The sequence below is a fragment of the Hyposmocoma kahamanoa genome, unplaced genomic scaffold (assembly GCF_003589595.1).
Source record: "Hyposmocoma kahamanoa isolate Upper Pololo Valley unplaced genomic scaffold, ASM358959v1 66, whole genome shotgun sequence".
Taxonomy (NCBI): Eukaryota; Metazoa; Arthropoda; class Insecta; order Lepidoptera; family Cosmopterigidae; genus Hyposmocoma; species Hyposmocoma kahamanoa.
The window spans coordinates 17,940,954-17,962,079 of record NW_020653854.1 but is presented as its reverse complement, the minus strand read 5'-3'; the positions used below and the strand labels follow the sequence as shown (position 1 = coordinate 17,962,079).

Sequence of the window (21,126 nt, the reverse complement as noted above, 5' to 3'; positions counted from 1 at the left end):
ATACTGTCGTCCTATACGCCTCCGATATTTGAAGGAATCGACTGCAGTGTCAGTTGAGGAAGAAGCTCATTTTAAAGATAAAATAAGGAACTTGCAGCCTACTGTTTTCAAGGAAGAAGATCGCGAATATCGCATTACTCATTGTTTGCAACTTACTATGGTAGATGGTAAAGTGTGTAATGCACTTAGTGGTGTTTCTTCATCAAAATGTTTTATTTGTAACGCCTTGCCCAGTGAAATGAACAAAATTGACGAATGTTTAAATAAGGAAGTCGATGAGAGTAAATATGAATTTGGTTTATCACCTCTTCACGCGTTAATACGTTTTTTTGAATATTTTGTTCATGTCGCGTACAAGTTAGATGTTAGGAAATGGCAAGCTAGGTCCGCTAATGACAAAATGCTTGTTGCTGCAAAAAAATCATATGTTCAGACTCAATTTAGAGAAAGATTAGGGCTTATAGTGGATAAGCCTAAAAGTGGCGGAAGCGGAACATCAAACGATGGTAATACAGCCAGGCGGTTTTTCTCGAATTCAGAAATTTCCGCTGAAATTACTGGGATCAAGAAGGATCTCCTAGATCGTTGCTGGATCATCCTTCAATGTTTAAATTCGGGATATAATATTAATAAGACGAACTTCGAAGAGTTCGCTTTAGAGACGGCTCGGCAGTTAGTTGCCGAGTATCCGTGGTATAACATGCCTGCTTCCGTTCACAAAGTTCTAATTCATGGTGCTAATGTTATAGATTACGGTTTGTTGTCAATCGGAGAGTTGTCTGAAGAAGCAGCTGAAGCGACTAACAAATACATCAAGTCTTTTAGAAAAAATCATACGCGTAAAATGAGTCGCATTGTGACCAACACAGATTTAGTAAATAGGCTGCTTCTTCATTCAGATCCCTTCATAACAGGTCTACGAAAGTTACCTGTTAAAAAAAAAGGTGTACTGTCAAAAGCTGTATTAGACTTGTTATGTATTTAAAGTTAATATTGTTGAGATTTAATGTATTTTGGTATAATTTGTGTTTTGTTTGTATTTTGTAAAATGAACTTTTTTATGTATTTTTATTGTTTTAATTTATTCATTTGTGGTTATTGTTAATACAAATAATCATTATTTACACAGTTTTACCATTAAAAGTCGCAGTATAAAATGTTTTAGATACATCGTCTAAAAACAAAATTACTGCGAGACATTTTTACACCTAAATATTGTCAAATATTTTTTAAAATGTATAATTTTATTAATTTACGTTTACCTAATCATATTTTAACGTAAAAAAATAAAAAAATAATAATAATTTCGGAGTTACGTATTTATGACCGCCTTAGTATGGAGCGTGAATCACCGTGCGATGCATCACGCGGGTAATGTGTGATGCTAACATCACGTGTAATGCTAACATCACGCGTAATGCTAACATCACGCGTAATGAGAACATCACGCGTGATGTTAGCATTACATTGCATCATTGCATCACAGTATTGCATCACGCCGAGTACTGTTTTGCGTAATGGGTGTTAGTAGCGACACCTGGCAGCAGCGCTACGTAACCTTACGGCACGGTTAGCAATGTCCGATCAAGTAGTACGTCGAAAATTTGCTGGGTGGCGCTATTAATATAGATATTTACTATATTTAGTTCATATTGGGAAACTCCCAGAGCGCCCCGACATGGTCTATGTAATGGGTAGTGTTATGAGTAATGCATATTTTTCCAAAGTGATGCGTGATATCATAGTACCCAGTCGCGTGATATCACCTTTGTAATATGACTCACATTACTTACACAATATGTCTAGCTTTCACGCTAGTGACACAACTGTTGGGTCCATAACCCTGTAATTTACGCTTTTTGATATTATAAAACATAAACCTTCAATCACTTTTTTTTTCCAAATCAAAATCGGACATTTCTAATAACAAATAAATATTTTGTTGAAACTAGAGTGGCTTTGTGACTTGAAGTAAATTAATTTGCTCTTGGATTAAATATTTATGTATTATAACTAAAATACACTTTTGAGATGAATGAATGAATGAATGAAGTTAATTTATTTCTCAATCACAAAACAGGCTTAAGAGTAAGGAACTTAAAATACAAGACCAAAAATTGGTCAGACTGTTTTGTGAGAGACTGGTGCCCGAGATAGGTATAGAAAAACCTGAATTACGGGTAAATGTTTGGTAAATTATGGGTAAACGGGTGAGATGTTTTTTTACTATAGGAGAGGATCGTTTTGTTGGATTTAATAAATTTGTCTTCATAAAAAGAATTTTGTCTTTTTCTAAGTAATCTGTTTTTTACATTCTAGATGTGCGCAAACGCACAGTACACTTAATACAAGTTAAGCGCATCTGTGTCTATCGGTAACAATAAGAAAATGACTACGAGGGTCAAACTGACTTATAAACAATATAATAAAAAAATAATTCTTAAATTTGAAAATAGAACTCTGCCAATATTACTGAGTATATATTTCATTCATTTGTCATTTGTTTTACGATTTGGCGGCAAATTGAAAATTGTCTGTGTCACGTCAACATGAATTTAACACGAGAAAATTTTCGTGCAATGATTTTTTATGACTTTCGATGTCATTTAAGTCAACAAGAAAGTTATGATAGACTACGATTGGCCTTTCACGATGAAGCCCCATCTCGTGCGACTGTTTACAACTGGTTTAATGAGTTTAAACGTGGTCGCACTAATCTCACTGATGATTTACGTGAGAGACGGCCTTCTACGGCGACGACTGAAGATAACATCTGTGTTGTACGGCGTATGATAGAGACTGACAAAAGAGTGACCTATCAGCAGATTCGGACAAGCTTAGGCATCGTTATGAGTCAAGTGCACAAAATCCTCCACGAACATTTAGCGGTCAGGAAGCTTTGCGCCCGGTGGATACCTCATAATTTGACTGAGGCTCAAAAACTCCATCGTGTGGATTGGTGCCGTAAAATGATTGAAAGATTTAACGGAGGTGACTCAAATGCTGTGTTCGACATACTAGCAGGTGACGAAAGCTGGATTTACTGTTATGATCCTGAAACCAAAAGACAATCTGCTCAGTGGGTGTTTCCTTTCGAGGAGTTGCCAACTAAAGTGAAGAGAGATCGAAGTGCGGGAAAAAAAATGGTGGAACGTCCAAAGAACGAGTTTGGAAGGATAGGTCATTTCGCAACAATTATGTTAGAGGATCAAAAAACAGTTTCTGCAGAATGGTACACTACCAATTGTTTGCCACTTGTCTTCGAGAGAAACGACCTCGCAGTAGGATCCTCCTTCACCACGACAACGCCTCGTCGCACACCGCCAAGCGAACGATCGACTATTTGGCGACATCAAACGTTGAATTATTGGGTCACCCGCCGTATAGCCCCGACCTCGCGCCTTGTGATTTTTATTTATTTTCAAAAATTAAAGAAAAACTTAAAGGAAACCGGTTTATGAATGCTGAAGAAGCGGTGGCTGCGTATCGCGATGCCATTGAAGAGACCCCTAAGGACGAGTGGGCAAAGTGCTTTTTCCAGTGGTTCCATCGCATGCAGCGGTGTATTGACGTGAATGGACAATATTTTGAAAAGATATAATAAAACTAATAACTGGCTAATGTAATCAGTTTTTAATTTTCTAAGAACTTTCAGTTTGACCCTCGTACAACTTGAATTTTTTACTCTAGATTACTCGTGCTACAGATGCCTGTTGTTTAAAAGTTATATCAAAATCAGCTTTAAACTAAAAGTCTAGCCTTTTCTTACTGTTAACCTAGAGACAGATGAACTGATTACAAATTACGTTTATTTTGCAATGTAAACTATTACAACATTAATACAGGTAAATAGCACTTATAGTATACTTACTGACCTATTATACTCTGAGATGAAATCCAAGTTCAAAAATGTAAACAAACAACTGTCAAAGTCATGTCTTACATATAGACCACAAACCCTTTTTCGGTTGTACTCTTTATCTTACGAGTAATCATTATAATGGAAAAATACCTTTTTAGGTCAAACAACTTACAGAACTTTTTGAAATCGTTTTGTGAAATATTTTCAATTGGGAAGTTATTACAAAATGAGAAGGGCCATGGGGCCATGGGGCCCATTAAAAATTACCCCAGTTACAACGCAAAAGAAACATATCCCAAATTTTTTTAGATTAGGAACATAAATTCTATATAAATTATTGTCTAATTTTTAAGTTTTTATTGAAAGACACGATGTTTTGCTACCATGATATTTAATTATTTTTTTGTGAAATTGCTCCACTAACAAACTAAAAAACTCTATATATATCTCGTTTTGTTTTAGGTATCAGTGGCTAACACAGCATTGACTTAAATTGTTACTCTATCAAAATAGAGTTAAATAACGTAGTTTTATGTATAAACCTAATGGCAATCAGTTTCTTCTTCGCTATTATTAAAAAAATATTGTAAGGAAGTATAAAGTTCGCAACAACACGACGCCGACGCATAGACAGTAAGGAGCACATTACAAAAATGCTAGTACTATCATATTTTATTATTATTTAACTATTTTTTATTTAATTATTTGTACTCAGGTTACAAAGACCTATAAATACATACCTTAAAGACTAACATGCATAACAATACAATAAAAGACCACTAATTATTATTTACACGTATTGTCTGCACGTGTGACGCAACGTGGGTGTCCACCCAGCCGGCCTCGAAAACGTCGGCAGATGACACCTTTCGGCCAAAATTCATCCTTCATGAAGGTCGACAGATATTGAGTTGGTACTCCCTACACTAATGAATTAAAATTTACATTGTCTCAGGGTAGCATTGGCTTTCACCCGTATATACTCCACAATATCGGCAGACTTTGGAGTAATGAAGCCGTGACACGTATAACAACGTCGTCGTTATCGCTAGACGCAGTAAATGATTGGGGCCTCGTCGACTTCTTTTTCTTTTCCACCTTTTTGAAACCGGCCTCGTTGCGCTGGTCAACTCTTCTCGGTGGTACTGACGACACAGCTCCAGAGATGAGTATCCGTTTCTTTTTCATTTTCTTCCCCGGATTGTGGTTGTGGAGCACTGGATCAGTTAGCAGCGGCAACAGCAGCGTATTCACGTTGAGGGGACGACGTGCTTACGCGTGACGTCACCGTCGGGGCGGTAGAACGACGGCGGCGTATGAGCTGACTCAAAACTAACTACAGATGCGTTTTGCGCCCCGCGACAAGTATTCACGTTACAGGCCTCGGGAGACCTATTTACCGAAGCCGCACTACTTTGTAACGCAACTTGGGCACGCAACTCACTGATGGTATTGTCCGAGGCTTCCAATTTACAGTGAACATCTGCAACGCTCGCTTTTAGGAACGTGACGTCCTTCCAGCGGCAACAGCAGCCTGGTGACGTCGACGTGGTCGAACGTAACAGGGAGCAGCTTGTGCAGCTCTATCAGCACGAAAGCAGGCACGTCGTCTGGGTAGGTCTCCTTTAACAACGTGATGATGTGTCCTGGAGACTCTTCGGTCCTCCATCCCTCCGGTGAGATCGCCATCTGCTCGGCCTTACAAAGCGTCCTCTTCCTTGAAATTTGATTTGCAGACTTGCACGATGCTGACCTCGTCCTTAGTGTTGATGGCGTGTTGGATTAACACCAGCAGTTCATTGGCTATGAGTAGCTGGGAACTCATAGTCAATTACGCGCAGCAGCGCAGAAAATCGTTGACCGCGTAATTGGTTCTTAATTTTTGTAAATAAATAGAAGTCACAAGGTGCCAGGTCGAGACTGTACGCGGGATAACTCATAAGGTCAACGTTGTTCAACTTCAAAAATTCATTAGTCTGTCTGGCCGTGTGAGAACTGGCATTATCGTGGTGCAAGATGATGAACTTCACCATTTGAAGCTTCCAGCAAACAAATGGTCGTGTACCATTCACTATTCACGGTACAACGTTATTAAAAAAAAGAAGCAATCATACGCTTAGAGGCACTTTGCACGCGCGCCACTTTGTTTGGTTTCGGCTCATCTCGAAAGACCCATACGCTCGATTGCTGCTTTGTTTTGGGATCGTAACTACAAATCCATGTTTCGTCACCTGTTACAATGTCTCACACCAAATTTGACGCCCCTTCGTTGAATCTGGTAAGCATGGCATTGCACCAAGTGACGCGATCCGTTTTTTGAGCCTCAGTTAAATTGTGTGGGATCCACCGAGAGCACAGCTTTGACAAACCCAAGTGTTTGTGTAGTATTGATTGTATTTGAGTAATGCCTATGACTAAAGATGACCGAATCTCATGGTATGTCACATGCCTGTCTGTTTTGATCATACGGCGCACAGCATCGATGTTTTTGTTGTTCACAGCAGTGGACGGGCTACTTTCACGAAATTCGTCACTGAGATTCACACGACCGCGTTTGAATTCTGCAAACCAGTATATAGACTATAAATAGTCGTCTTGCATTATGCTTCATCGCTAAAAGCAGTTTGAAGACGAGGGAAGCTCCGCTGAGCTGTTAAATTACACTTAAAGTCGTAGAAAATTATACTACGAAAATTTTCACAAGTTAAATCGACGTTGATGTAGACAACCAATTTCTAAAATGACGCCACAATGTAAAAACAAGTGACAGTCAGATGAAACAAACTGTATTCTACAGCCAAAGAGTTCTATTTTCAAAAGTTGTAATTACTTTTTAAATATTGTTTATGTAAGTGGCCAATTACGGAAACTTATAGTGCGCCCTATGTATCCCCAACTTATAAACTTACGTTATAGTGTCCATTTCGGTCAGTTCGCGATCAAATCAAAACCGCGTAAGTGTCGTGGCAACCAAATAGTATGATTTACGGGAATCTATTGTTATCAGTCCGTAGACGACATAAATTAATGCTTACTGTGCAAAAATGAAAGTCGCAGCCGTTGAAACAACAAAGCGATAACGTTAAAACCCTCTCCTGTAAAATTTGGTTTGGTGTAGATACGCGCCTTTTACCATTGCTACATACGCGGTTTTTCACTATCCCCGACGATATGTCATTCTCCTTAAGTCTGTTTACCAGCCGAATCAATAGTGAAATATCCCACTTAAGAAAAAAGAAAAAACAACTTACCAACAGTAGTATACCGCACATAAGTCTCCTGGTTATCCATCATGGCATCGACCGCCTGCTTCTCGCAGTACAGAGCCGTGATCACTGCTATGCTTGGTTGTCGCGATGAACATAGTGTCGGCATTTGTTTCACTACCTATAAATTAATATTCAATTAACGAAATCGCATGGCAAATATTCTGCATTCTGTATGCCAAATAATCTGCATTCAGCGTGATAGAAGAAAAGGTCATTCCTCTCGGACGGTCAACAGCACATAAAGCTATACACTTTTCTTCGAATATCGCCTCCAGAGCAACTAAACATGATCCGTTTAGCTTGATATGCTGCCGTCTGTATCTTATTCCCAAGTTACCGTAGTATCTATAGTTTGACTAGTACATGTCACGAATTGTACATAACATAACGAAATTTATGTCAATTGTGTAATGTACAAATTAGGTACAAAACGAAAGCTGCGGTACTTACCGGGGCTGAATTCTCCGAAACACGCCTGTTTTTTGGCTTGTATCTAGTTTGTACGTTACATAATTGTTACAGTGGTGCACGAAAGGAGCTTTCTTTGTAATGGCGTACTATTCATCTCCTCTGTACGACTGCCGCAACCTGGGCAACAATCGGCGTGTACGTTACGCCGATTGGCAAATCCTTTCACGACGATGGCAAACACGTCCCACACTTCAGCATGGCGGTTATTAATAGTGACGTGGGTAGCGGTTGTAACTTCTGGGCCACAATAATATAGTGTATGCCATCGATACGATAAGAACACAATTGACATAAAGCTCATTAGGCTATGTACTAATAATAAGTTCTATAGTTTAGTTAGTAATCTAAATTCGAGACTACTTAACACAGCTATTCTTGAAAGTTGTAGAACGTAAGTTGTTTGCACTTTGAGTAGAAAGCTGATATAAGTTATACGTTTATAATCTTACCTGAGTGTCAACACTGTGTTGCCTAACGTACAGTCCGTCTGACATTGCTCTTGTTAACCCCTTTTCTTCCAACGATTCTAAGGCATCTTTTACTTCTGTTTTCGACCATTTACCAGCACTGCAATAAAATTTTGTGATATAATGTGTTTGCCGAAGACAAAAAATTTTAGAAACTACTATGCAGACACACAGTAGGTGCCTACGAAAAAAGAGTGGGTCATGATGTTTTATTATTTCGTAGTAACTCTTTTTTTACATCTATTTCAAAGCGTTGCTGTTTATTATTTCCTTTATAGCGGCCACTGGGTAAATTTCAGTTTTATAAGAATAATACAAAAATTATGGCGATCATCTTAATAATGCCAGACAACCATACCCGGTGCCTAGTCTCAAACTAGAAAATTTCCTGTACTACGAGTACCAGAGCGCCGGAATTCACTCTGAGGTACGTCCCAGAACACCCAGACCAAAACCAATTTAGACAAGTTCATTTCCCAAATTGGTCTTACCGGGAACCGAACCCGGGAACGCTGCTTCCTGCTCCACACATTTTGTCAATGGATTGTACCTATCACTGCTGGGCAATGATGTCCTGGAAAATGATTGAACCATAGTTCGCCATGCCCCATCGAGTATATAGCCAGAAATAGAGACGAAATAAAGGCCATATATCCTGGTAACACATTAGCGATACAGCGCTTAAAAATATCAACTCCCGTTTGCACTGAAATATAGACAGGCCAACTAGTGACCTGTGCGCACGTCTCCGTATATTCCAAAAAATATTCTGTATTTATTGTAATAAAGATAATATCTCTAACAATGCCGTGCTCTTCTACTCCGTAATGTGGGAAAAACAGCAAAATATCTAATTACAAAATAAACGGAATCATATTTCATCGGTAATTAAATATATAATATTTAATTTTGCAATTTTCGTCCATTATAGCAAAGCTCAAGTTAACTGGTCGATTTTGAAGTAAAACAGTTGATGACACCCATTGACGACACCCGTCAATTGTTTCGAACTCGGGCTAGCCAATCGGAGCTCAATTGTCACAGTAATGATGTGGCAGAATAGTTTTCAAACAAATTAAGTGGCATTTCGTCTCTATTTCTGGTTATATACTCGATGCCAAGCCCGAATGGAGTTTGAGGCGTTCGCACGTTTTTCACAGATTCTGATGGTTTCACGATGTTTTCAGTCACTGTTAGCGAGAGCTATTGCTACTAAACATTCATGTGAATGTTGGCCAAATGAGCACTTATTTTACACACAGAAAAAAACCACACTATTCCACACTTTTGCGGTACGCATAAGGAAGGATGAATAAAGGGCTTCGTGCAAATAATTGGTACGTCCATGACATATACATAAATTGAGGAAGTGTAATATTACACGCCCGTTGGCTGATCTGTAACTTATGACTTGTATCTCAAGTCACCTGTGACTATGATTGAGCTGGCTCTCTTCACCTTTGAATCCGAAACACAGTCCCACTTTGCAACAGAAATGAGGGCAAAGTTACTTATTTGAACAATTTCTGTACAAGTTGAGAACTCTACCACCTTCACCCATAAAAGTTTCTCCATTGTAAGGATTCTCTGAACATTTAATTTTATTAGGCCTACATAACTACAAACGAGACACTTTCCATTAATTCATTTGACGACCTCAGTGGCTCAGCGGTTTGTACTATGGGCGCTGGATGAGGAGGTTCCAGGTTCGATTTCCGGTAGGACCAATTTGGAAAACGGAATTTTCTAAATTGGTTCTGTGGCCGTAGCATGGCAGAATATGTGTGATTAACCTCCCCGTGACAATATTTGATTCAATTGATAATTATTTTTATTTATTTGTTGAGCATTAGCTATAGAGCCATCAGCTTAAACAAGCAACAAAGGATTAAGAAACTTAAAACGTAATAATACTCAAAATTAAAAATTAAATTGTGAAAAAACTTATTGATAATTATTATTTCTTTATTTATTTATTTATAAAGCATTGGCTCCATAGCCATCAGCTTAATGGTAACAAATAATCAAGAAACGCACAACGTAATACACATAAACTAAAAATTAATTCGTATAAAAATGTAATGTATGTTTTTTTTCAGTTGATAAATCTAAGTTTGCTAATTTGGCAATGAACTATTATTATACATTTTGAAGAACAAAGACAACGATGTAAAATTGCTTATATCTTTGTCGTTTAATTATCGCCGCAAAAACGACGAAACAAAAAATGACAAAGCTAAATTTGCTTATTTTGTAATGAACTATTGTTATACATTTTTTTGCACATTCTGTAAACGTTGGTTGTTGGAAAAAACAAATAAACGCAATTTAGATCCGAAAAACTAGCTTCATTACCTAAATTAATATATACTTACGTAACAACATCTTCTATGGTCAATGGGTTAGGATAAGCATTTTCAATCATATCCAAAACTCTCTGTTCCGATATAACAGGAGTATGATTTGCTGCGGCCTCTTCTATGAAAGCTAAAAACATTCAAATTGTATTTAGTAGAAACTATTATAAGTACTTATATTTTACGTCTACATAGTAATGCAAATAAATTGATGGATATACTAGCGACGACGCTAAAGCACTTTTACTTATACAATCTACGTGTACGACATACCTACGGTAATTTTAACAATAAACATAATAATAAATTTGTGTATGTATTTGCAATAAATAAGGGACTATTTACATATTCTCTAATAATTTCTAAACTAAAGAAATAATTCAATTAAAAAATCTACGGACGTCGCCTCTGCTCCAACTTCGTTTAACATCACTCCGCATTCGCCTACTCCGTACTGTTGCCACAAGGATTACATTAAAAAAACTACATTTGAGTGATTTTTGTCACTTTTACCATTTCGACCGACATATTTGGAATATTAGTTGTGGCACATCTCTAAAGTGCCAAGTCAAGAAAAAAATCTGATATATTTTTATGCTGACCACACTAATGCTTGTAGTGTAATTAATTAACAAGTCTATATTAAATTTAATTGGTTCGGATTGTACATTGAATATGACATGGCTATATTCTAGATCAGGACATTACAAAGTTTGACCACATGGCAACTGAATCATATCTCATAATAACATACAACTTTAAGAAAAACAATGGCAAACAAGTAATTGTGTTGTGTTAAGTTCTTTTTGTCAATGATAATCTAAATATAATATCCCTTTTTTGTTACGCCCTTTAGATATAAATTAAAGAAATATCTACAATTTCTAATCAAATAAGTTAATGATTAACTATCACGCACAAAAACATAAATATGCATAAATACAGGTAGTCATTTCACATGCACTATTATTGCTACATAACAAATATGTCAGTACGTGGGTAAAGGTACTTTATTCAAAACAGCTATTTGACAAGCCGCACCAAGACGTAGTTTTCTTATATTTATATCTTATGTGATATTTTTATCGAGTCATTGTTTAATGATTGTGTTTTGTTAATTTATCACATTTGTGTGTTACATAGGGCGCACTATAAGTTTCCGGAACTGGCTACTTACAAAAACAATATTTAAAAAGTAATTGCAACATTTGAAAGTGGAACTCTCTCGCTGTAGAATACAGTTTGTTTCATCTGACTGTCACTTGTTTATACAATGTGGCGTCATGTTAGAAATTGGTTGTCTACATCACCATGGATTTAACTTGTGAAAATTTTCGTAGTATGATTTTCTACGACTTTGAGGGCCGTATTCCAGAACTCTACTCAATGCTCAAGTCAGGATCTGAGTATGATTTCAAGCACTGGAAATGGAAATACGACCCTAATGGTAGGGACTTCAGTATGATTACGAGTGTTTTAAACCATACTCAAATCCTGACTTGAGCACTGAGTAGAGTTCTAGAATACGACCCTAAGGGTAATTTAATAGCTCAGCGGAGCTTCCCTCGGCTTCAAACTGCTTTTGGCGATGAAGCACCATGCTAAAAGACTATTTATTGAATCTCAGTGACGAAGTTCGTGACGGTCGCCCGTCCACTGTTGCGAACAACAAAAACATTGATGCTGTGCGCCATATGAACAAAACAGACAGGCATGCGACATACCATGAGATTCATCTTTAGGCATAGGCATGAGTCAAATACAATCAATACTACACAAACATTTGGGTGTGAAAAAGCTATGCTTTCGGTGGATCCCACACAATTTGACTGAGGCTCAAAAAACGGATCGCGTCACTTGGTGCAATGCCATGCTTACCAGATTCAACGAGGGGGCGTCAAATTTGGTGTGGGACATAGTAATAGGTGACGAAACATGGATTTATAGTTACGATACCAAAACAAAGCAGCAATCGGTCTTTCGAGATGAGCCGAAACCAACCAAAGTGGCGCGCGTGCAAAGTGCCTCTAAGCGGATGATTGCTTCATTTTTTTTTTTAAACTGGACACGTGGCTACTGTTGCTTTGGAGAATCGTTGCACCGTGAATAGTGATTGGTACACGACCATTTGTTTATTTCTGACAATTTATTGTATTTTTTTCTTATTCATTCCGGAAACTTATAGCGTTAATATTATTACAGAATATTAGCGAGTTTTTTATGCTTCATTGTCATCTATAGTTAATTTTTTATACTTCATTTTGAATTAAGTTACTCATTTCTTGTTCATTTCTCACTGACATAAATTTCAGAGTGAGGTATTATCCACTCTGTATTACTTAAAGTTTAGGCAATTATATTCTGCTTTTTCGAATCTCTACTAATATATAATAATAATGTCTATAATTCACCCTTTCAATTCCCGCTATAAAATACCTTTACTTGTGGTTCACGATATATTGCTAATAGTAACTATAAAACATAGAGTGGAAATCACTAACAGAAATATATATAACCTTCATAGTACCATAAACTATTACGTACGTATAGTATCTATGAAGTCGACTTAAAAACTCGAGTTTACTCTGAACATAGTTTAAAAGAACAAATCTTTGTGGTACTATTTTTGCAAATTTGGGCATAAAATGTCTCCACCTGAACAAAGCTCGATCTTAAATTTAAATAAATAGAAATACTACTAATGAAATGAGTATTTACAGAATCTATAGAACGAAAATTATTAGTGATATCCAGAATTCTCTTATAATTTTTGCGCCAACTTTATAGACACCATGTAAGTAGTATTGATAAATTACTACGTAGACGTAGACAAGAAACAAAGAGTAGAAAAATAAATTTAGTAATATGAATTAATTTTAAAAAGAATCCCGTGCTTAACTTCGAAAACAATATCCCAATATATAGATTTTTGAAAGTCTTACGAAAGAGAGATTTTTACATTATGCATTAGTAAGGTGTATTATAGGTGGGGACGTGTTTGTATGGCAAAGAAAATCCATGCATAAAATTAAAATACAATACATACAGCCATTACATAAGTTGTATATAACGCTCTTACTCGTAATAACGCCATTGGCCTCTGTATGGTAAAATTTAAAATTAAATGCTTATTAATTACATACATTTCAATACATATGTATTATATTAAGCAGATAATCACGATCAGATTTATATACACCCCTGCACCAATAAATTAGGAACTTTTAATACGCAATTTCGAGGAAAATAAGGTTGCTTTTTAAACGACTTCAAAAAAGGAGGTTCTCAATTCGACTGTACTTTTTTTTTGTATGTATGTTACGCGATAACTCCGCCATTTCTGAACCGATTTTGATGATTCTTTTTTTGTTGGAAAGAGGGTACCTCTATAATGGTCCCATTTATTTTTGAAGAAAATCATCAACCTCTTAAGGTGGCTGTTTACGCATGAAGATTCATTTTTATAAATAGCGCCTAAATTTTATTATAAGGAGCAATTATTTTAATGGTTGATTTTTGCTATTCTCTAATTCAAGGCGTTTTCTCTCAATATACTTTTAATAGTGAGAACCGATTTTTATTATCGCCTGTGTCAAGTTCCGTATAATGGCGAACTAGGGGATGAATCCGGGTTTGCGCACTTTCCGGTAACCGATTTCAATAAAACTTTGCAAATAGATGTAATTCCACGTACTTTTGAGGTCGGTTACTCTGTACTGATTCCGTATAAAGTGTAAGATAAAGGTAGAACCGTATTTCAGCGGGTGATAGTGCTCATGACAATGATAAACAAATTTAGAAAAAAAAATTAATTTCGCTAAAATTAGTTATCACATTTTGATTATCATGTCATAAGTACTTGCTGAAATTTGGTCCCACTTTTTTACACTATTTATTTATTTCAAATTATTTCTCGAATGCAAAGCACTGAATAGATATAAGAATAACTTCTTCCGAGATTAATTATTTGAAGTCACCCAAAATAAAAATCTCATCAGTGATTTGTACAATATAACAATAATAAATTGTATGTGTTTTACCCAACATTCAAAATGATAAAATGACAAAAAAAAACGAGTAATGAGTTTGGGTAGTGGAAAGCTAGGGATAATCTCCCACGTCATTCCAAATTATTTTCACTGATTTTAACATTGAATGGGAAGCTTTGCCGAGTAATTAGACATTAACTTTTCATTTTAGTTTTTACCTGGCGGAGGAGGTCCATGTCCCTCCTGTCGGAGTTCTATCTCCAATATTTTCAACTGGTTATACTTTTGCTGCATTAGCTTGATAATCTTCTTTATGAAGCCCACATAATCTGAAAATTAACACAATTACATTTCGAATTAAAAATATATTGGAAATATTTGGGTTAACAAATTACAGAGAGCATTAGGAGAGGGCGGCACGGTATGCTGAAGGCGCTGATTTTTATCCAGCCGGATCGAAGGAATTTTTCTTAGTGTTCGATCTTTGTATTAATTAATAATTATTACAAATTACTAATCATTAATTAATATTGTGAAAATTGTGCTCAGGCTTCAGTATAAAACTTTCAGTTTTTATTGAAATTAAGCAAACATTTATCATAATCGTGGCGTAGCAAGATAAGGTTTCTTGGCATTAACTCAAATAATGAAGAGAAGCATACATATTTAACTTTAATGTATGATCTAATCGATTTTCGATTTATAATCTAAGCCCTAACAAGTTGCCAAGAATTTTCAAAAATTTATTTTTGGTAATCCTTATGAAAGTGGCATTTGTATCAGAATACATGATGGCTGACACGACCTTTCGCATTTCTAAATGCAAGATGGCGGGCACGATTTCTCAAAAAATGGCAAGTTGGGTATCATTTTCGAGGTATTTGGGGGTGCTCATTACGAACATAGCACTTATTTCTAAATCCAAGATGGAGGGCATGATTTTTCAAATAATGGCAAGTTGGGTATCGTTTTCGAGGTATTTGGAGGTGCTCATTACGAATATAGCACTTGTTTGTAAATCCAAGATGGCAGACACGATTTTTCAAAAAAATGCAATATGGGTATCGTTTTCGAGGTATTTGGGGGTGCTCATTACGAATATGGCACTCATTTCTAAATCCAAAAGGGCGGGCACGATTTTTCGAATAATGGCAAGTTGGGTATCGTTTTCGAGGTATTTGGGGGTGCTCATTACGAATATAGCACTTGTTTGGAAATACAAGATGGCAGACACGATTTTTCAAAAAATGCTAGATGGGTATCCTTTTCGAGGTATTTGGGGATGCTAATTACGAATATGGCACTCATTTCTAAATACAAGATGGCGGGCACGATTTTTCGAATAATGGCAAGTTGGGTATCGTTTTCGAGGTGTTTGGGGGTGCTCATTACGAATATAGCACTTTATTTCTAAATCCAAGATGGTGGATCCTAATCGACATTGTACGTCGATCGTATCTGTAGGCATCTTTACGTTACTAATATATTATGTGTAAATAGTGTAAGCAGTAAGAGAAATAGAAAATTATATGTAATTCTATATTTTAAACCACTGGGCATTCCTACATCTTTCGATTAATAGCATGAAAGAAGAGGAAATTATAAGAAACTTTGCTCTAGACACAATTTATGAGCAGACAGTAAAAATTTATAGACAGATTTAAAAAAGTAAAACCGTTTTTTGGCTCTCCCGAAGAACCGTGGTTTCGACATATGTGGTGACACCTAATGTTTTATTGTTGGTTGCTGAAGATAAGTTCATATATCACTCAGCACTATAAATAACTTTTAAAATGAATACTAATCATGGCGCATGGCGCTCATTTAGGTAGCCACATTAGGAACTTTCGAAGTATGAACTTAATTGCTACGAATTTGATTGATACCCTCACAGCTATATTTGAATTTTTTATGGTAAATAAACTGGCAAATGGTCAGTCTATTGCTAGAAAGTGTTTACAACAGTTTATAAACATTTATGAAACTAAGGAAATACTAATTAGTATAGTAATTGTGTTGATGTTTTCACTGATTGTGTGGTCTGTGCAAACTTGTTTAACAGAACAAATTCATAGGTAATGATACAATTTTTTTGAACCTTCATGGCACATATTTGTTTTTTTAACAAACCAACGTTTCGGGCCCTTTATAGGTCCCGTGGACACGGCTGGCTGAAACAAACCAGTAGGTAGTTATAAAAAACAAATATACGCGATTTAGATACGAAAATATAGTTTAGTTTAATACGTGTAATAATCACAAAAACTTAAGGACAGAATAAAGTCACCTTTAGGAAAGTCTTGTGGACTGACAAGTTCTCTGAAGAATGCCTGAGCCTCATGTGATCGTTCATTTGGAGGTAGTTGCGGTTTGAACCAGAAGCGAAGAGCTCTTGCTTCCCGCGTATGGGACCCTGTCGCTGCCGACACTAGGTATACTCTAAACTCCAGTTGTGCGTGGCATGGTTCAGTAACACCATTCTCTGGAATATTTAAAAAATAATTACATACAATTCATTACAAAGCGATATACAGCCAATATACATATAAGTTGTATACAATATTATTTTTTATTATTAATTAAGAAATAGATACAGAAAAAATACAAAAATTTGTGCTGCTAACGGTGTAACAAAAACCATTTTTGGTTTGACCGTACATTTAACATTTAGTTTACACTTTAAAGTTATAAAAAAAAAAAGAATAAGAAAACGATAAAAAAGAATGACAATAACTACATTCTATACTAATAACATTTCCAGTACAAAATATTAACAAAAAATAAGAAAGAATAAAAATGTGAGTGGGTATCAATTAGTTCGCGTAATAACGCACCAATACATCACACATTCCAGTCAAGTTATACAATTATTGGTGGTTAACACACGGAAGGATTTTATTCTTTTAAAAAATATTGTTTAAGTTTAATTTTAATATTGTGTGCATTTATTTCGGTTTTGAGTTGTACTGGTAGTTCATTTATTAATTTAGGTACTTGGTATTGTAATAATTGTTTTCCGTATAAGTTTTTGTATTTTGGTATTTTTAACGTAATTTTTGACGCACTTCTTGTGTTTATTTTTGGTATAATAATGTTTTGTAAGTGTGAATTGAAAAAGTTTTCTAAAAGGAGAATGTATTTGACCTGATCATGTATGGGTATAATTTTGAAATGACGTAATAATTCTAAGTAGTTGTCTTGATATTTATTTCTAATTTTGGTAGGTGTAATAGTTTCAAGAATTCTGACTTGCAGTCTGTAAATAGGGGTCCAGATGCGATTTACAAGTTCTACCATAACTACTAAGTCCATAATATATTGTTGTTTCACCTAGAGCCTTATACAAGTATAGAATTGACGAGAAAGGAATTTTGTTTCTAACAATAGCCAGTTTTGCCAATATTGCCCGTAGTTTGTCACTGACATAATTAATATGCTACATTATATATATTTAACACATTCAATTGAGCATTATGACCTATAACGCAGGATTAAAAGGAGCATATAGCACATGGGTTTAGCAATGAGAGCTAAGCTGTTATATGTTAATAAACCTACTAATTATATGTATTCCTACAATAAAGTTCAGTTCAACAACTTTATTTTATTTACATTCAACGTGAACCAATAAATTAAATCTATTTATAAATTTAAATGCTTATTATAAATCTTAGTTTGTTGGCACCAAGTTATCTGAGTTCAGCCCAGTTCATACAATGTATTCAATTTCAATTGAATCAGAAAGCTGCTAAATAGATCATGGCTAACATAATTAGAGCTTTCACATTTGGAATTTTAATATACAAATATCAATTAAAAATCATTACCCAAACTTCTCAGAAACCAACACTAATTCCCTTGATAAAAAAAGAGAGTTGGTTGTAAATAAAATAAATTAATTCAAAATCTCTTGACTACATAGTTAATTAATTTTTACAGTGCAGAAGTGAGGTCAACTCATGTATACACGCATATGAAACCAAATACTGTCATAACTCAAAAATGATGGAATTGAGAACACAAGATTGTAAAGTTAAAAAAATTACTGAACGGAACAATAGCATTATTTGCAATAAGATTCACTTAGGTTTTTTAATTTTCAAATTGTGTTTTCTCAATTTCACCATCTTTTAGTTACAACAGTATTATGTTCGTAATCACAGACCTCGAGTTAAAAAGCGCAGATATGTGGCTACACAACTTTATTGTCATGAATCTTAAATGTAATTAAAACTTTTATTGAAACTGTTAGAGCTTCTTTTAAAACAGTCATATAACAATGACATGTACTAAGTAGTGCAATGCTCATTATTATAATTAACAATGTTATTAGCCTACTGATTCATTCTTATTATGGTTTAACCCATTGTGCTTCATGTTTCTTCCATTGAGATCACTAAATGATTTTATTTATAACTGTGACATAGTGATGTCATATGTTTGCTTTTTAAGCTATCAGAATTTTTTATTCAATCCAATGAATTTTATTATGTGTTGCAACACTATTGTATGATTATAATAAAGGACAGGAAATATGCAGGGTCAATTGATAATATGCAATGCTTTTTTTACATTCATGTAATTTAGTATTTATTTACTTTTCCAATTTGAATATTTTGAATTGATATAAATAATTACAAAGTCAGTAATTATATGTACATTGCAAATGAATTTAAAAAACGTTTAAATTAGGCAATAGCCACTCATACACCAAAATATACATTGTTGTTGATTCACATACTACATAAATACAAAGTTTCCGTGAGTGTTCGTTGTTTACAAACTTTACTTACCATATACTTTTTCCTTATTTATAATAATACCAGTATGGTCTCCTCCTGCCACATGTATTTTATCACTAGCTTCAGCTTCTACAGCTTTTCGTTCCACAATCAGTGTTGTGGAATTAGCTGTTTTGCACTTGGGAGTCATTATAACCTTTTCTTCAATGTCTGCCATCGTGATCACTCACCTAAAGAAAACAAACTGTGTCACTGGTTCCCAATTTGTTCCCGCCCAAGACGCTTTTAAGTTCATTGATGAGTCATATGACTGCACCTTCTCTTTTACAGCAAGCAGCGCATAGCTGCAGCAAAATAATTTCAAATCAGATTGACATAAGGCTTAACTTGCTTGTTAGATCGAACTTTCTCAAGGTAATCTTGTACTAAAGTATTAGTAATGTAAAATCTAAAATGTATAATGCGATACATCAGTAAATAACATTGATGATAGACATCTATAAAATTGTGCTTACCGTGTTTGTGTACACAATATAATAATAATGAAATGAAACGAAATTCAACTTTGTGGGGTAGTCTTATTGGAACAAAATTCAAGAATCCGACGTCTGCGCGAATAACGAACGACAACCGACAACAGAACAATTTTTTCTTTTCGTTCAAAAGCTTCACTTCACTTTTTATTTTTATGGCTCCATCAATATGAGAACTGATGATTTTGCCAATGTCACAGTTGAAAGAAAAAAAAACGAAACAAAAAAAAAAATTTTCGCTAAGCTCTAATAGGACATTAACCGGTGTTGGTAAGTTGGACTACGGGAGTACTCAGTTGAGAATGTAAAACAAAACAGCAAAACAATATTTATAAATATATGTTATTTAAGTGGATAAATTTACATAGAGTAACAATATGGGGGGAGAACACTAAAGTTAAGAGGTTGTTTATGTTAACGGGGCGGGGGAATTTTGGAGAAAGTAAGTTATAAAGTGGAACAGCAATATTAGGACAATTGAAAAAAATGTGTTCCAAGGTACCGTCTTCTAGGCCGCACTCGCACAGAGAGTGATCTCGAACTCTGATTTTACGCAAAAATACAGGTGTGCAAACATGGCCTAAGCGCAAACGAATAATAGTGGAAGTGATGTTTTTAGGCAAATCGCGACGTTTAAAAAACCAGGGTTTAGTGGGTAGATTTGGTTGGAGATTACCATAGTGTCTACCAACAGTTTGTCGTGATTCCTGCCAAAGGACCGACCAGGAGGCTAGCATTTGGGGTTTAGTCATGGCGAGCAGATCTCTGGGAAAGCACTTACAGTATTTGCACACGCCAATTCTTGTCGCATCCTTTGCAAAGGCGTCTACTGCTTCGTTGCCACTGATCCCAGTGTGACCGGGAATCCAGGCCAGAGTTACCTCAATTCCCGCACAATGACATCGGTACAGAGCTTCCTTAATTTGGAGGGTGATGGAGAAATTGTCTTTGGAATGAAACGGTAGCTTAATAATGTCTTGGAGGCAACTTAGTGAGTCTGAGAAAACCAAACATTTATTAATTTTATGGGACTCAATATATAAAATGGCTTCGAGTATTGCAATTGCCTCTCCCGAAAAGACCGAATTCAGATAGGGGGATTTAAAACTGAGTACGACATTGAACTTGGGGAACCAAACCGCGGCTCCCAAGTCGCCATGTTCGTGTAATTTTGAAGCGTCGGTAAAAACAGTAGTCCAGTCATGCCATTCTCTCTCAACTATATCGTTGAAGACTTGGTTTGCTCCAGGGGTATCTTTCATGATGCCAAAACTAAGATAGACTGTTGGGCGAAACGTTAAACATTTAAAATCAGTTTCAAACAACGGGTTCATATAATTTTGGTAAATAGGGAATGGGAGATTGGAAATTTTGTTAAAACTGTTGATAAGAAGGGGGGGTTTCTTGTGTGACCAATAATTGGAGGAAGGGATAAT

General features: G+C 35.6%; 2 protein-coding genes across 3 annotated transcripts; one reads left to right on the top strand and one right to left on the bottom strand.

The window, feature by feature from the left end:
• The first annotated feature begins 2,549 nt into the window (after positions 1-2,549).
• LOC113232035 lies at positions 2,550-4,338 on the top strand. The gene is made up of 2 exons (XM_026466660.1): positions 2,550-3,381; positions 4,325-4,338. Exons 1-2 carry the CDS (start codon positions 2,550-2,552, stop codon positions 4,336-4,338), a joined length of 846 nt encoding a protein of 281 aa, XP_026322445.1.
• Positions 4,339-7,015: 2,677 nt separating this feature from the next.
• Positions 7,016-19,733, bottom strand: LOC113231680. 2 transcript variants are annotated; one of them, XM_026466139.1, is made up of 8 exons: positions 19,673-19,733; positions 19,209-19,387; positions 16,703-16,897; positions 14,634-14,744; positions 13,473-13,526; positions 10,445-10,556; positions 8,052-8,169; positions 7,016-7,249 (listed from the first exon to the last, which is right to left on the bottom strand). In XM_026466139.1, the coding sequence occupies exons 2-8, from the start codon at positions 19,372-19,374 to the stop codon at positions 7,088-7,090; spliced, it is 918 nt and encodes a 305-aa protein (XP_026321924.1). In that variant the 5' UTR covers positions 19,375-19,387; positions 19,673-19,733; the 3' UTR covers positions 7,016-7,087. The 2 variants fall into 2 exon arrangements, with proteins under 2 accessions (XP_026321924.1, XP_026321925.1); XM_026466140.1 differs by lacking the exon at positions 13,473-13,526 and having other exon boundaries at positions 7,069-7,249.
• Positions 19,734-21,126: the final 1,393 nt, after the last annotated feature.

Bases quoted from the DNA above. Each gene is read 5' to 3' on its own strand.
- LOC113232035 (XM_026466660.1), top strand. From the start codon at position 2,550: ATGAATTTAACACGAGAAAATTTTCGTGCAATGATTTTTTATGACTTT.
- LOC113231680 (XM_026466139.1), bottom strand. From the start codon at position 19,374: ATGGCAGACATTGAAGAAAAGGTTATAATGACTCCCAAGTGCAAAACA. The intron at 16,898-19,208 runs GTAAGTAAAGTT...TAAATATTCCAG, and splicing joins AAATAAGGAAAAAGTATATG to AGAATGGTGTTACTGAACCA. The intron at 13,527-14,633 runs GTAAAAACTAAA...TTTACCATACAG, and splicing joins ACATGGACCTCCTCCGCCAG to AGGCCAATGGCGTTATTACG.